Source organism: Empidonax traillii, unplaced genomic scaffold (genome assembly GCF_003031625.1).
Source record: "Empidonax traillii isolate 1590-97213 ecotype Southwest subspecies unplaced genomic scaffold, ASM303162v1 scaffold1594:size139042, whole genome shotgun sequence".
Lineage (NCBI taxonomy): Eukaryota > Metazoa > Chordata > Aves > Passeriformes > Tyrannidae > Empidonax > Empidonax traillii.
In genome coordinates this window covers 4,578-21,758 of record NW_020956787.1, presented here as the reverse complement: position 1 = coordinate 21,758, position 17,181 = coordinate 4,578, and the positions used below count along the sequence as shown (strand labels likewise).

Here is a 17,181-nt window from a genome sequence, read left to right as displayed (position 1 = left end):
AAAAAAAAAAAAAAAAAAAAAAAAAAAAAAAAGCAATGCTTAAAAAGTGTCATGGTTTGCAGTCCTGGTGTTAATATTGATGGAAATGACAAACATCCCCAACACGGTTCTTCCCTGCTTCCATCTCTGTCTGCCATTGCACATATCAGCTGCTTTCTAGATTGTTTAGTGCAGTGATTTGGTGTTTGCTTTTAATGAGGCTCGGAAAGTAAAAGATTTTTGCAAGGCTTAGGTGCTGGCGAGCTAATTACTAGCTAGAGAAAATATTTGCCACCGATTCCAGGGCAGAGATCCCCATGCTATCACTTTCAGTTAATGGTGTGCAGGATTTAGCCCGGAGCTTCCCTGCTCTAACCATCAGAACCAATAATCTTTACTTTTCCTACTGCTCGTGTATCGATAGCTTCTCTAGCCTCAGGCAGTGGCTTTGATATGTTAATATTTCTGAGTACCAAATTCTGCAGAGATCATATTAATGTTGTACATACAGAGTGGAGCTTTGCCTTAAAGTTGAATATTCAGATCGCTCGTTTCAAAAGAAATCACTTGAAGAAATGAAGCTTCTATTTACAGGAGTCGTCTGTGTTTTTTAATCATTAAAAAAAATCCCTCCCCTCTTATACTTTCCTATTAATCGTCTCAGGCTTTTACTACATACCATTCCCTTTTAATTCCTCTCTAGGTTGCCATTTTAAAAGCAGAATAACCTGATTCCTGTTTGATTTTTTTTCTCTCTCTTTTTCTTTTTGAATTTTTTTTCTTTTTTTTGAGGGGGGGTTGGGAGGGGGAGAGGACCTACATACTTCTTTTTAAAATGCCCTCCAAGCCCCCTTCCACACCCATCCCTTCCCCATCCCTCGGACATGAAGTGTATGCAGTCTTGGTGTCCTCACCTCCATATATTTGGATTAAAAAGACAACACGGTGACATTTGGCCTGCATCGTTTTATGAAATCGAGATGGCAAACTCCAAAAAAAGCTCTTGTTTCGCTTTGTGATCATCCATCGTTCCTGCCCCAGGCTAATTTCAGAAGCTTAAATACTGCTATCGCCTCTGGGCCATGAAGAGAGAAGGGCCAACCTATTGGCAATAGCTCTTTTTCGATTGCCCTTGGCAACATAAAATACAAACTACTTTGAATCAAAACATTTTTGGGGAATTAATATGATCTGAACTCTGCACGTTTTAAGAGATCTTGAGTTTGTCAAATCGCTTAGAGGTGACTGACATCCGAATGCATTAGTGCCTGGCTAGGAACAAACCTCAGATCTTATTTGATTAGAAAAAAAATAAATAAAAAAAAAAAGAAAAATAAGAAAAAAAGAAAGAAAGAAAGAAAATAACCACCCTCTTCTTAAAAGCTCAAGCATCAGTCACCATAAAGTCTACCAATAAAATCCAGGGAAAGACGCTCCCCTTCCTCGCCTCTGCCTTTTACGTACTTAGTCGTGTTATCACCTCTCATTTGAAAGGCACTCGCAGAGTCTTGATCCTCTCTCCCATTCTAATTTTAATTTTTGACACTCCAAACTACCGCCTAATGACTCAGTCATTAAGGATGAGGCTTTGGGCAGGAGGTTGGAGGAGGCAGGTGAAGGCAGGGGCTGAGGGCTTTGCACCTCGCCCCAGGAGAATCTTCTCCCCTGATATTTTGAAAAAATAAAGTGATGGCGTGTTACCACCTCCCCAGGTATCCCGAGATGAAGGAATGGGCATCGGGGACACAGAATCATAGAACCATAGAATAATTCAGATTTGAAAAAACCTTTAAGACATCTTCCTTCACCTTGCTATCCCCTGCTGTGGCAAACCGAGTCGCCTGGCCAGTCCTGTGCTCCTCTAGCTCCAGAAAAGTGTCTAAGAACCCCCATTAGCCCCCCACGCCCACCGCCCGTGTCCCGGCTGTGTCCTGGCCATGGTGTCCCTGCCCACCGGCAGCTCCAGGGGCTGGAGCGGTGCTGGTGCGGCGGGCGGGGATCCCCGCGGTGGATCTTGCCCTTAAGCCCAGCTTTGAGCCCACTGCGGGTAGAGCAGTCCACCTCCTTGTCTTCTCTTTGTCGTCCCCTTCCTTCCCTTTTCCCGGCTCTTCTGAACCTTACAAGAGCCTCGGGACTGCTGTAATAGCCCATCATTGTGTTGAGATCTTAACGCGCTGTCATTAGCGCTGTTGTCTTCTTCTTTTCTTTTCTATTCCAAGAGCCAATTTAAATCGCATTAAAATCCTAAATAGCTGGCTTAATTAATGGCTTTCGCGGCTCCAGCTGAGATAATCTCCAGCCGACTAAAGCCAAATCGTTCGGCGACTTCCAGCTCGCCAGGAGTTTGGGGACGGGGGAGTCTGAGCAGAGGGTTTGAAGGGGCTCTGCCCGGACAGCGAGCGCTCCGCCGGGCCGGGAGGGAGCGGAGCCTCCGTTCATGTCACCAGCCAGGGAGAAGTTTGGTGAAGAGAGAAGGCTGGGTTTTGAGAGCTTTTTTTTTCTTTGTTTGTTTGGTGGTGTGGGTTTTTTTTGTTTGGTTGTGGTTTTGGTTTTTTTTCCCCTGATGGTTTGCTTTATTTTGATTTTTTTCTGATGGGGTGTTGTTTGATTGAGGGTTGGGTTTTATTTTTTCGGTCGGTTGTTTGTTCGTTTATTTGTTTTCCCTGCTGATCCGCAAAGGGATATTTTCTGGCTGTGGACAGAGAGATGATGGAAAGCCCCCGGGTAGAGATCTCACCCTCTTTGGAGCTCTGTGCTCCTCCACTCTCCTGCTGGGGTAGAAGTTGTGTATTATTTCTTTTCTGTCTCACTTTGTTCCAAGATGCGATGTGCCGTGATCTGCACAGTCCCAGCTCTGCTTGCCTCAGCGGAGATTTTGGAGTCACACACGCACGGGACATACCACACAGAGCCGCCCCTGGGATCCCACAAACTCAGGCACGCACACGAGAAGCACAGCGTGTAGAAGCACATGACAGGTGGACACACAGCGTACACACAACACACACATACACGACACACAACCAGCCAGTCAACATCCCTCACTCTGCCCCGTGCAGACCTCACTCGTGGGACACCACGGACAGAACCTCAAACCTTTCCCACACCCTCACACACACAACCCACAGCTCGGACAGGCTCCCCAAGCCCTCGTCCTGCAGGAACCAGCACGGGGTCACGGACACTGTCCCTCAGTGCTCAGCAATTTTCCCAAACCTTAAAAGGTGCAGAGAGGGCCGGGAGAGCCATTGGAAAGTGCTGATTAGTTCTTATGGCTTGTGTATAGAAAAGAAGAATGAAAGAGATTTCTTTTCTTTTGGTTCTGGTTTGGACCTTGTCCTTCAGCCAGAAGCTGATGAAGTTCTCCTGTGTCGGTGCTGACACATCTAGGTGATGAAGGGCTGCTTCTGGGTTCATGAGATCTTACACGTTCATGCAATCTTTAAAGTTGAGTTCCTGCAAAAATCCCCCTTATTTGCATTATTCTGTTTTCAACCTTGCTTCTCCGAAGCTATTTTTCAAATATTATTTAAACTTAAAACTCTTCCCACTCTTACTAACCTTAAAAACACAGTGTAGGTAAAAAGTTGGTCTTAAAAACTGCTGACAATACCCTCGCTTTAACTGAATCTTTTGGTTTGTGTTTAACAAAAACCCCCATATTTTGTGCATGCAGGCATGTCTTTGTTTTCTTGGCAGGAATGTTGTAGGGAGGGATAAGTCAATTTTTTTTTCTGTTCATGAAATAAGCTGGTTTATGTGATTACTTACATGATACAAAGTTTATTAACTTAAAAGAACAACTTGGGGAGGGGGGGGGGGATGGAGGGAAAGCAGTACTTAGTATTTTTCCTGACAAATGTAGATGAGTTTTAGAATTTTGAATATTTAGCACCTGATAATAATGTCACTGGGTGATGTGAGGATAACTGGGAGAATATCTTAAGTTGCTTATAGACCTTTGGGAACTGAACATGGGATTATATAGTACTGATAAACTCTGCACTGTTTACTGCTTCCTTAGATTTATTGTGTGCTAGGGAAAAAAATGTGAAGGAGAGGCAGATTCTAATGTCTTCATTTTGTAAGAAATTGCCAGAATTTCAGAACAGGGCAGAAAGTGTACTGGAGACTCCCACAAACAACACCTGTAGATATAAATAATAGACTAACAAAAAGCATAGCATGCTATTAATATTTTATATAAGATTAATCTGTTGACATTCAGCCATGCTTATACTTAATAATGTAAACAAGTACACAAACGTGTATATCCTGAAAAACAAAACAAGAAGTGCTTCTGTATTATTGTCACCAGTATACTATGATGTTTCCTTACATAAATGCACGATATTTAAAGGTGAATATCTTGGAGAAAAGGGATACTAATGAATGGATGTAAACTACTCATTATGTTGTGCCTGTTACGATTAACAAATAAGAAATGACTTTGCAGAGTGTTAAGGATGTATCTATACAAAATTATAGGCACAGATTTCAAAAAATATTTGTATTTGAAGAACCATCTAGTGACATCAACTGATATTTCTCTCATTCCAAATAAAACAAAAACACTGCTTATGAAAAGTACAAAAATATGTCAGAATATGAGTTTTATCAACTAAGGGATGCACAGATATTTAACTCTGAGGGCGTCAAGGAGCCTTCCATTTCAGTAGGTGCCCAAGTGCATAAGTAAATTAGAATAAATCACCACTGTCCAGCCACCCTATTGTCCTCTTCATCCACACAAAGGGAACCTGCAACCAAAATAGCCCAAGCTCTCTTTGATTTGGGGGTTATTGGGATTTTCATTGCACTGACAAGACTGTGGGGTTAGAATTTGGCTCTGTTGTTCTCGCTGCTGTCACCTACACAACCCATCATCAGCACGTGTTGGCACTTCGTACTGACATGTGCTATTTGATGGGGAGACAGGAACAAGGAAGGGAAAATACTCTCCCAATGTTTGCTCTAACTACCTTTTTCAGTATCACATGGCCTAACTTTTGCTTATTCTAGGCTTGGGGAGCAAAGCCAAAGCGCAGCTCACACGAAGGAGTTTGTGGTGTTGAGCATCAAACAGTTCAGAGGGAAAAGGATTGGGCCCCAAAAGTTATCCAGCAATCAGAGGGAAAAGGATTGGGCCCCAAAAGTTATCCAGCAAATATGAACTTAGTCTTTCGTTATTTCTCTCCATCGGATCCCTTTGAAAATAATCATAGGTTAGAATTACAGAATATTTTGGGTGGGAAGGGACCTTTAGAGGTCATCTAGTCCAATGCCCTGTAATAAGCAGGAATACCTTCACCTAGACCACGTTATATATGATCCCCTGAAGTGATTTGGTGATTCAGTACACGGCAGTTTGGGGTCTTTCACCCTGATGTGGTCAGCTGCACAAAGCCTATCCCTTCCTCACCCATCTTTTTCCTTGAGAGAAATCATATTTATTAAAATCAACATGAAGATGAAAGATTAGAGGGTAAAACTCTCTCATGAAGAAAGAATTAATTGAGTAGAGTTGGATGAAAGAGGAGCCCAGACAAAGGGTTTGCGTGCCTGAAAGCTTCCCTTCTTTCTTTTTCTTTTCCTAATCTATCAGTTGCAATATAAAATACATTCTCCCTTCAACTAAATCTTGTCTTTCCTGTGCTTTTAGGTCTCTGTGGCTGTAAGAGCACAACCATCACCATTTACAGTCATCTCTAACACAGTATCTTATGGCAACAGATGAAGTCAGACCAGACCATGTAATCACTTCCCTATGGGAATAAACAGTTGTCCTAAAAAGAGTCTTCTTAACATTCACAGGCCTATTTCACATGGTACTCAGAGCACAAAATTGCTGAGGCAATTTGCTGGATGATCCTCCCAGTTATCACTCTGTCTACCCACTCTAATTTCTTTCTCCCAGCTTTGCCATAGGAGCAATGCTGTGGGTAACCAGGCAGGGAGCAGTGGCCACAGTTTTCCCTTCTCCATGTACACTGGTGGGCACATTACTTTGCTGTTTGTGTGTGTGTGTGTCTTTGTTTGCTGAGCTGAGGGGCTTTTATGCATCCTGGCACCAGAAGTTAGTCTGTAAAGATTTTTAAAAGCCAGTAAAAGCTGCTAAGAGGAACAGAGATCTCCAGGTTGAACTTCTAGACTAACAAAAGACATCATTTCCATTCTATTTTTGAAGACACTTTCTTCTGCTTCTTTGCCTTGTGTCTGTTAGCATCCCACCACTCAAATACCCTGATGACACAAGACTGGCTCAACAATTAAATGAGAACTGATTTTTCCAACAGCACCTACTGTGGCACTGGTCTGAGAGGAAAAAAAGCTGGTTGTTGCCACTGCTGTTTAGTGTAACTTCAAACATATCTCGTCATCTTCATGTTGAGCTGCACTGCTTCAGAAAATCATTTTTCCGCTCTAGTACATGATCAGAATATGGGGGGAAGGAATTCACTAGAGCATGTGTGTTTAGCAAGAAACCTAATCCTTCATCTGCCTGTGTGGTTGCCCTTCTCCTTTCCTTTTCCTTTCCAGCAGCCCTCCATGCCTTTTTCTGTTTACCACGTTGTGTAAAGTCCAGGACATCATCCATCTCCTCTCTGAGGTGGTGTTTGTGGTAGGAGATTCGTGCCTTCAAAAACACACACAGCTTGTGACAAAGAGCTTCATCTAGAAAGCACCACAACACTCTCTGTTGCTGTGTCAATGAATAATTAATACAGTGAAATAATTATATGCAATAGATTTTGCCTTCTCATAATTTACAACTTGTTTTCCATGTTTCTGAAAAGTAAATGACCTGGACTTGTTGTTTGCTTTTACTTTTAATCGACACCCCGCTTACCTGGAATTGCTTTGTTTGAGATCACGCTGCTCAGGCATGATTTTTGAAAATATTTCAAACTGTAAGCAACTTTCTACTAAATAGAAATGAGAAGTGTTCCAGTAAATTCTGGTTAAGGTAGGAGCAGCTGCAGGGTAACAGGTTTTTGGATTATAGGAACAATTATTTATCTGGCATAAAGCGTGCACATACTGACTTAACCTGGCAAGAAGATAAACTTTAATATGACGCTGACTTCAGTGCAGTCTCACTCACTGTAAAATCTGCAGACTTCCTGAAGTAAACAAATATGCACACAGTGCCACTGTTTTCTTGACACATATGTATATACACGTGTGTACATGTATTGTGTGGCAGATGCCAAACAAACGGATCTACTCAGTGTTAACGCTCTTCACAAATGTACCTGACAGACCAGAAGTTTGAAAACGTTGCTTGAAAATATTTACAGGTTTTCTGGGGGAAAAAAAATCCACCAACCCCCCCGCCCCCCCAAAAACCCCAAACACCAAAACAACACAAACCCAAAATTATTTCAGGCATGTGGCACCAGATTTCTGTATTTGAGCATATGAGCTCATTAATTGAAGCTTTGAGCTGTGTAAAAATGTGCATCAGTGCCCTTGATGTCTGTATATGTTTGGTGATGCACGATTTGTCTCTATATCCTGTTTGAGAAGTGGACACTAATATCTGCCCTGTAATATAATTAGGAAAGTCATAAAATACCCTGCTGTAGTGAGTCAGGATCTCATCCATCTGGGATTGATACCAAGAGATGTTCTTTTCTGGTGTTGCTGTCAGCACAAATGTTTAAATATACCTCCAAGAGCTGAAATATTTGGAAAGAAATCATGTTTGCCTTATGTAAGCAAGCAATAGTTTCATCCTTCAGTCTGTTTCTATGGAAAGTGAAACAGAGTCACCTTAATTTTAAGAGGGACTGTGTGTAGAAGAAGGTAAAGAAAAAGGTGTAGGATCTTGTCTAAATATAATTTGGATTATAAACTAAAATTTTTAAGCATACAAAAGTGAGCTCTTGAAGTGAAAAAAGATTAAGGAGTTCACAGGAAAGAAGAAAATATCATGGTAGCTTAAAAAATACAGTATGTTTCCTTTAAACATGAATGATAAGCACCGATTAATTCTGCTCTGAGAGGGTCTCTATATCACCATCCTCACATAAACCATCTGAACTCTTTGTAGAAGTGCATTGAATTATATGATATTTTATATCACTGCCATGTGCAGCTCATTCTTTTTTTTTTTCCCTCATCTTTTCCCCAGGGAAGAATTGTGCATGCAGTGGTAAGATTTATTTCTTCCACAGAATTTTTTATTGTAGTCAGATTGGAGAAGTCAGGTCAAAGAAAAGTGTTTTGCACTTGGTGATGAAATATGTGTTAGTCCTTAAGATTATTTCTTTTTTCGATGGGAGTTTGTTCTACTCTCCTGGATCCGTTGCAGAGAAAGTTCTCTCTCTACTCCCCCCGTCTCTTTCTCTCTCTCTCTCTCTCTCTCTCTCTCACATTAACTTTAAGTTAAAAGCTCAGTTTTGCCTGAGGAGTTATTGATCACAGTCTTGACTGAAAGATTTGGTGATCATTCAGCACTTTTAGACCCAGGCCAAGTAATTGCCACTCTCAAGAAATAAACAATTCCAGAACCAACCTGAGATAAACTGATGTAGCTCAATAGATTTCAATCGTTAATATCAGCTGAGGATTTGACCTAACTTTGGAAGGAATTTATGAGGGTTCAAAGGTGTGCAAAGCTGTTCTTCCTGCAAATCACTGCAAACCTACAGTGTTCTTGCATCTTCATAATCCTAAATACTGCTGTGAGAATTAAAATTAACATTTCTCATTAGAACTAACATCCTAAATTTTTCACCAGCTGCCTTTTTTAAAACCATGAGTGATACCTAAATATGGTTCAATCTGATTTTTGTAAACATACTAGATAGAACAGACCCTAGTGATAATAGGTACTTTTTACTGAACATGAAATCAAATGATATCAAATAGCCATAATGACGTACTTTGACTTTAAAGTTTGTGAGATCTAACAATTCACTCTTCCCACACTGAAATACCAATCCATTCATCTTCCTCAAAACAATACAACAAAAAAACAAACTACAAATACCATAAAAAACCAAACCACACACCCCCTAAGAGAAACCAAACCCAAACAAAACCAACCACAAGCAAACAACAGAATTGTTCCTCACCATTGCATTTGCCAAAACACGGAATATGAGGCTTCCCCTGCCCTAATATTTCTTTTGTTTTGTAGGTGGCACCTGTGTTGTGAACCCTACAGACCTGTTCTGCTCTGTCCCCGGTCGCTTGTCTCTCCTCAGCTCCACTTCCAAGTACAAAGTGACCATTGCAGAGGTGAAGAGGCGCCTTTCACCCCCAGAATGCCTCAACGCCTCCCTCCTGGGAGGGATTTTGAGAAGGTAAGTTGAAGGTGAGAGTCCTTCAACTGTCCTAGACAGTGCTGTCATTTCTGTAATTTTATTTTCTACAAAGAGGCTTTGTTCTCTTTCCCTGCTTGCATAGGTGGTCATATTTGGGCAAACAAGATGGGATGGATTTGGAGGGAACACTGGGAAGTTTTCAATAAATGAGAAAGTTTACATTTTTCATCAAACTGATTTTTTTTTTTTTAACCCCTCAGTTCAGTTGTTCACAGACATGGAAAGGTGTTGCTTTGCCTTGTTTTGAATGAAAAAAAAAAAAGACCCTTGATGTGTGGAAAAATGTGTGGAAAATTTTACCAGAGCTAAAAATCTGACTTCTTGCTGAGAAACTATCTCAAAGCAAATTGTTGTACCAAGTGAAGGTATAGCCCTCATTCAACTGAAAACTAAAATATGGAGGTGTAAGGATGCCTTTTTTCTTCCTTTCTCCTTGGCGTGTATTTTGAGCACAGAAAAGACAGAACAAGCTGGTTTCACTTTTCTCGTTGTGAGATACTGGAGGAGAAGCAACTAATTAGGTGCAGTTTTGCCTCTGACCCTTGGCTGACCAGAGCAGACACCTGCAGAGAGAAATGAGGAGAGAGGCAGACTGTGCCTCACATTGCAAGTGGAAAACAAGGAGGCAGCTGTAATTCAGGCCGGCATATCTGAGTCGCGGTGTCCCCGAGGCGTCAGCTCAGATGGCATGAGCTACTTGAACACCCTTTGATCAAAACTAGCTGGAAAGTCATGGGCTATTTCACTGCTGTCACTGAGGGCCACACTGATCCTCGCACTTACACCGAAAGTCATTTTAACCCACCTGCAGTACTCTGAGAGATGTGGGACTCCAGGAGCTGTCTCGAGCCATCCTGGAGAATAATGACTATAGATCACAACTTTTTTTTTTTTTCAGGGCACAAGCCCCATTTAGCTGCCTCTGTAGGCACTGAAATCCAAAATCTACATCTACAAAAAATTTCCTCTCTTTTTGCTTCACCCTGCAGAAACCTCCAGCGAATATTCACTTTAAAAACTCACACTGCAGACCTCATCAGTACATTGCAAGCTATTGAGAATTCAAGAACATCGATTCAAGAACATCGTGGGGGGTTATTTCTCTCTTCTGCTAAAATGCTAGAATGTTATCCACAACTTTTTGACCCAGACTAAATGCCCCCTTTCCCAAATCAACCCTGGCCATGGTTCAGGAGTTAGCAAAACCAGTCCCAGCCAGCAATCTGGATGTGCTAATTCTGTTTTACGAAGCAGAGAATGTAACTGAACAGATTTGGTCAGGTCATAACTGAGGGTTTCACAGATAAAGAACAGACTCAAACACTCTGTATTTGACCAGCAAAGATGTGGCAAAACCAAATCTCATTGATGGTTTGCCGGAGACCTGGCAGGGCTGTTTTTGCATCCTGTCAGCAGCCACTGGCTACGAATTTTCCCAAATAGCTTACCTTCAGAACAAAATGTTTTTCAGAAAAAGGTCTTATCAGAAGACATCTCCTGACAAACAACATGGCCAGAGTTGTGGTATTTCTTAATGGGTAAAACCAGATATCCAAACGGTGATATTCCAAGTTTGGTTCCTTCCTCTGCCTGAAGGAACTTTAACTTGCACTTAAAACATCTAGGTAGATGTGCTAAATACTCAGCAATTGTTTTTTCTAAGGTGATGGTCCCTCAATCTCATTTGGAGTTATTTTTTTGTTGTAGAAAAGCAGCACCTGGATGCACCAGAAACCACTTTGTGAGAACAAAGACACAGGTGTTTGCGACAGGGGCATAAATAACCAATGATGGCTGAGATTTTAGCTTCAGCACTTCCTGTTGCCTTATCCTTTTTCCTTGTAAGTTGTGGGCTTTGTAGGCACCATTTTTAAGTACCCAGGTCTCTACATAAATTGAGGGATAGTTAGATCTGGGTTCCACACAGACATCTACATTTATGTAATTCTCTGTCTTCCTTTAATGATCAGATGAGCCAGATGAGTAAAATCTACTCATTCTGGATATCAGTTTAATATAATTCTAGAAGGTCACGTTTCTCTCTAGTTTGTCTTTGAAACCTGGCTTGACTAATCAGATAGAAATGTTTGCACTGTCAATATTTATATTTAGAAACTGTAATCCCAGGCTGTGTGCCCAAATCAGGATACTGAGCTCCACCAGGTGGAAAGCTGTCCAGAAGATCTGATGCCCCTGTGACAGGCATTAAAATGTTTAACTTTGTCAAAGAACCAACGTCAAAGACTCACACTCACAGGGCAAGCAGGACATTAAGAATACAGATCTGAAACATTTTCCACCGATGTCACCATCATAGGCATTACCCCACACATTTGTCAACAAAGTGTGTACAATTTTTGGAATTATATTAACACGGGGAAAAGGTGCAGTATGACAAGTGTCTCTTTTTCCTGCTGTTTTCTCATGATAGAGCAAAATCTAAGAATGGAGGACGCTGCTTGAGAGAAAAATTAGACAGACTGGGACTGAATTTGCCTGCAGGAAGAAGAAAAGCAGCAAATGTCACACTCCTGACTTCCTTGGTAGAAGGTAAGGTTTCTAATGTCGCAATACAATACAACCATAATTAAAATGTTTCATTGTACACAACTCTTTTCAGCCACTGTGTTAAATGCCATAATCTGTATTTTGTATACAGAGGAGAACTGGCTTGCCTAAAGCCACAGACAGAATGAGTGACAAAATGGAAGTTCACTCTGAGAAATCTTGGCCCCCCCAGCAAGTGTCTTGGTCCTGCAGTTTCCTCAGCATTGATCTGTGCTTTTTGTGCTGGGATCTGACTTACAAATCGATGATCCAAGTGTTCTTGTGAGAGAGATGAATGTCTTATACCAACTCTATAAGTAGGTTTGTTTATCTTCCTCTATTTTTCTTTTTAACTTGTGAATTTCCTGGAGCTGATCCAAAAATGTGATGATTTTTTTTTTTTTTTCTCCCATAAGAAAGCAAAATATTTAGACAAGCCTTTTCCCCCCCACACACAAATGAATGAAATCTTTTTTCTGATAAACTCTAGACAGGCCCAGAAGATACTTTCTTGGCCTTTATTTGTTGTTTAAATGCCATTCACCAAATACTGCCAGGCTCTTCAAACCTTCAGCTGGGAGATGCAGGTTCAAACCCCTCAGGCAAAGGGAAGAAACTCTACCTGCATCTCTTCTATTCTGGGTGAATCCAACAAGTACCCAGTTTGTTGTCTGGCTGCAAGTAGCAGCTCTGGGAATTTCAGATCCCTCCTCCTTGATGCTGAGAGAACTCAACTCATCCTAAAGGTCAATGCCTTCCACGATCACAACTTGAAAGGTCTATACAGATCTGGGCAAGTAGGCTGAGGTCTCAGCTCATATTACCACAGAATCACAGAATTAATTAAAGGTTGAGGCTGGAAAGAACTTCTGGTCATCTTCTAGTCCAGTCCTCCTGCTCAAAGCAGAGTCAGTCAGAAGAGGTTGCTCAGGACCTTGTCTGCTGAGTCTTTTTATTATCTCAAAGGCTGGAGACACTTCAAGGCAGAAATAGTGTTGAATCCTCAACACTGGAGGTTTTTCAGGGTCTCTGACAAGGGACTGAGATTTTCAGGGGCCACTGAGCACAAAGAACGACAATGGGGCTGCTTTGAAATACAGGTGTGTCCATATCACACCTGCTTGTAATAAAGGGAAAGCCATAATGGATTTACAACCTTAGAAAAGGTACCAGGTTGGAGGAGCAAGGGCTGTTCTGACCCTCACAGTCCTTCAGGCATCTCGGGCTGGGGAAGAATAAACATAGCTATGTTTTTTTTTTAATTAGTAAACAGAGCAATGGCTTTAAGCTGAAAGAGATTTGGAAATTAGGAAGAAATTCTTTACTGTGAGTGTGGTGAGGCCCTGGCACAGTTTGCCTGCAGAAGCTGTGGCTGCCCCACCCTGGGAAGGTTCAAGGCCAGATTGGGTGGGGCTTGGGGAAACCTGGGAGAGAGGAAAGGGGTTGGAACTACATGGTCTTTAAAGTCCCTTTCAACTCAAACCATTCTACAATTGTGTGGCCAGTTATTTATCAGAAGAGCCTGAGGGTGAGGCAGCCCTCTTCCAGCTGCTGGCCTGGGATTGGTGGCAAAGTACCTTTACTGTAAATCAGGATTAAATTCCTGTTTCCCAGGAATGGAGCTGTGCTCACCTCCCTGTCCTTTATTCAAAGCCAGTAGTAAACCTGTTATCAAGCCTGTGGTGTTGCTTTTATTCTTGGGCTGCCTTACTGTGAGTCCTAAAGATAAATACAGGGGTGGTTGCGCTCACTTTCACAGAGACCTTTTTGCCTGGATATGCTAATAATGAATTTTATCTATTGGAATTTTTGAGAATGGCAGCACGATGTGCGTTTACATTCCAACAGAAGACAAAACAAAGCTCATTTTCTCTTTGTGTAACCAATCCTGGGTCAATATTGGCAGTGATTATTGAATTCTTTGTTGTGTAAGCTGTTCCCCCTTTGGACATGCAGATACTCCTTCCAAGGGTAATTAACTTATATCGCAGTTCTTCCAAAGAAACTCATCCCTTAATGGTTCCTGCTACTGGAGGAGGCAGAAATGGAAGGACAGAGGCTTATTTTGTGGTTTAGAGAACCCATAAAGAAAGCAACATTAGTTTTTCTGTGTGATTTCAATAGAGAAATGAAAATAATAATTTATTGGTCTTATGAAATCATAGACTGTGGACCTCTCATAAGGATGCAGGATTGTGTCACTCACTCATGATTACTTTTGATGGTTCCAAGTTTATTAATATTAAATGTCTTCACAGTCTTCAATATATTAAGGCCTTTAATATCTCTGAAAGGTGGGAGTGTGCTCAACCTCAAATATCTGTTTGATGTTAGAAAAGACAAAATTAGTTGTATGGTGATTAGTATATTGACCAAAACCATCTCAAAAGTTTCTGGCATGACTAATATTTCTCTTTGTCTAAAACAGACTAAAATAATTGACTTTTTGGGGAATACTGCTAAGTGACTTTATGAAAATTAATCTGTGTCCTTTTGTTTTCTGCAAATGTATTTCTTTAGGAGTTCATCATTTCTGCTGGATGATTATTGTTATTCTTGTTTTGGTCGGGTTGTATCTTGAGTGACTTTGGTAGGGACTTCTGGAGCCCAAAGTAGGAACTGTTTGACAGATCAGCTCTGCTCTTTTTGTCGTCCACATAAGTCAGCACAACGGGTGGGAAGATGAACAGAATGGAGTCAGTATTTCAGGACTGCTCAGCAGAATGGGACAAATCCTCGTGCAACCTGTAGGCGAGGGATGCCCTCTAGTGCCTGGATTAGATGCAGGGAAAGGTCATTTTTCTTACCAGCTCCAAAAGGAACATCTTGGTTAATGCAATAAAGGCTCCTTCCCTAAATACTACTATTGCCAAGGCTAAGCCTTACTGCTGGCTGAAAAGAGTCAAAAGCCACTCCAATGGCAGCAAGGAAGGATGTGAAAAGAGATGTCCCCTTCTCTTTGGACAGGTTACTTGTAAGGCAGAGACATAGCATAAATGTGATTGCAGATGCAGGTAAAAGCAATGCATGAATGATTTTAAAGCCATCAGATAATAATAACCATCATAAAATTAGAATAACTTACGAAAATAGTTTGTTTTCCTGTCAAACCTAATTAAGACACTAAATTTCCTAGACACAGAATTAATGGCATTTCTCATTTGGGGACCAAAACTCTGGAGAAAAATAGGTCAGTGGTTACTTTTTTCATCCTGCTCTCAACTGTCACGCTTCTCCCCCACCAGCCTTTGTTTAAATACCCTTCCACTTGTTCCTCCTCCCTTCTCACCCTACAAATAGACTAAACTTTCCTTCCACCTCCCGCCTGTCCCTCCTCCCCCTGAGTAACGTTTCTGCTGGGTAGAGCATCCGGAGGAGGCAAAGCCGAGGGGAGAGTGGGAGGTTCAGACGCCGAGTGTCCCCCTCCTGGGACACAGCCCCTGCCTTCACTCTGCATAGGAGCATCTCTCACTCTTGCGGGACCCGGGGGACCCTCACGCTGCTCCTTGCACCTGCCCACAAGAAACATTTCAAGGTACTCGTCTGGTCTCTCCACTGAGGGTTTCCAGAACTGTCTCTGCCAATTCTGCTCCAGTGACTGTCCCTTTCCATCATGGAAAGCTCTCCGGTCAGTTGTCAAACGGCCGGGAGCGGCAAAGCCGAGCGCTGGGTTTGAGGAGAGTCCACGATCCCCAGGTGCTCTTTGTCTAGGCAGGAGGGAAGAGCTGGGGGATGTCACATACAGGGGAATTTGATTTTAGATTGGATTTTGATTGAAATGAGGCAACACACTGTAATTTTAGAGCTTTCTACCTTTTGTGTGACTCCTACCCTGATGTAAATAACAACCAGGCAGAAGAAGGCAAATCTAGGGCAAAAGAGGTCAGTTCACCCACATTTCCAGCATTTGCATATCGTCCCCTAAAATAAATGTTTGTCCAAATTATGATGTAGAAAAAGAAAGAATATAATCTTTGGCAATTTCTACAAACTGCTTTCCCCCACCAAGCAGACTTATACCCGACTATACAGGAATCCAAGGGACCTCTAGTCACAAAAAAAAAGTGTATCACAATCCACTTCTAAATATCAAATCATCATTGGGTCCTGGTTCAAAATTACATCAATAAACATGCATAGCTCTAATGTGTATTTGTAGTATACAACAGCTTCCTATTTCCAGTAAAAATATTTTTAATTTCTAGTAAAAATTTTTTTAATTATTATTTCACAAAAAAAATAGCTACATTTGTATCTACATTTTTACCTGTATATATCCACAGCAGATTAGTGATTTTGTTTCTTTTTGCTCATGATTTTATCTCTTCATAAACCATTATCATTCAATCACAATCCCCGCTCCAGACAAATTTCGTACTTTTGAATAATTTTCTCAGTTCATCAGAACAGTTCAGTATAATTTTCTCATCTCTAGTAAATAATATAAACCATCTTTGTAAATACATTTGAATGAAAATTCACGTTTTCTTTCCCCTTTTTTTGACAGTAAGTGAAAACAATACAAATTTCAATCCCTTTGTTGTTGACTGTGTTAAATAAATGCCTCCATTTCATCACATAAAGTTTTGCTCTCTAGAAGAAACTAAGACTTTTCCAATGGCTAAATGTTTAAATTCTTTGCTGTCTACATTCCTTGTGTTGTTACTGGGTCTGACTGGGACCACCATAGAGCTGTCTGGAAAAATGTAATTCCACCTGATGGCAGAGGTTTGACTTTTATCTTCCTTCCTGGAAGGAAGTGAAATGGTGGAAGGAAGAGAAATCTATCAAGTGTTTTAATGGAATTTGGGTGAAAACAAAAGCCTGGTGTTCTTCTGCAATTGATTTACTTTATTTGAGTCTGTAAGAGTAAAAGCAGAGTTGAAATAGAAATTTTGGAGCACCTCTACAGGAATTTAATAGCTATGGCTTAAATTGTTACTTTTCCTCATCTGTGAAGAAGTCTGGGACAGTTGTTTTAAACACAGAGGTGGCAGTCAGCTCTATGTCTGTTCATTCTGATTCACTTTTAAGATATCACTGAAATCCATTTTGTTTTCACTGAAAGTTACTATTCTAGAAGCTGTAAACTAAGGGGAAATCATTTCTCTGTCCAACTCAGTGAGAGTGGTTGCTTTTTAACTTCTTATTCTTTTTAGCCATGCTGGAAATCATGTTTAAAAACACCCAAATGAAGCAGATGATTTTTATTATAATTTTTTTTTTTTCCTGTAGAGTTGGTTACAGCTACAAAGGTGGTTGTTGGTTGATATCAGCAAACAGGTTGCCTGGGAGTGGTACAGATATTCAGCTGGGTCAG

General features: G+C 41.1%; 1 protein-coding gene across 1 annotated transcript in view; it reads left to right on the top strand.

The window, feature by feature from the left end:
* The window catches only part of LOC114070535 (transcription factor AP-2-delta), a gene marked incomplete at its 3' end in the record, with an annotated part of 19,757 nt that extends 7,893 nt beyond the window's left edge, over positions 1 to 11,864 (top strand). The window contains exons 4-5 of the mRNA XM_027908003.1: positions 9,128 to 9,293; positions 11,746 to 11,864. Coding sequence (XP_027763804.1) covers positions 9,128 to 9,293; positions 11,746 to 11,864 — 285 coding nt within the window. The remainder of the gene's footprint in view (positions 1 to 9,127; positions 9,294 to 11,745) is intronic.
* Positions 11,865 to 17,181: the final 5,317 nt, after the last annotated feature.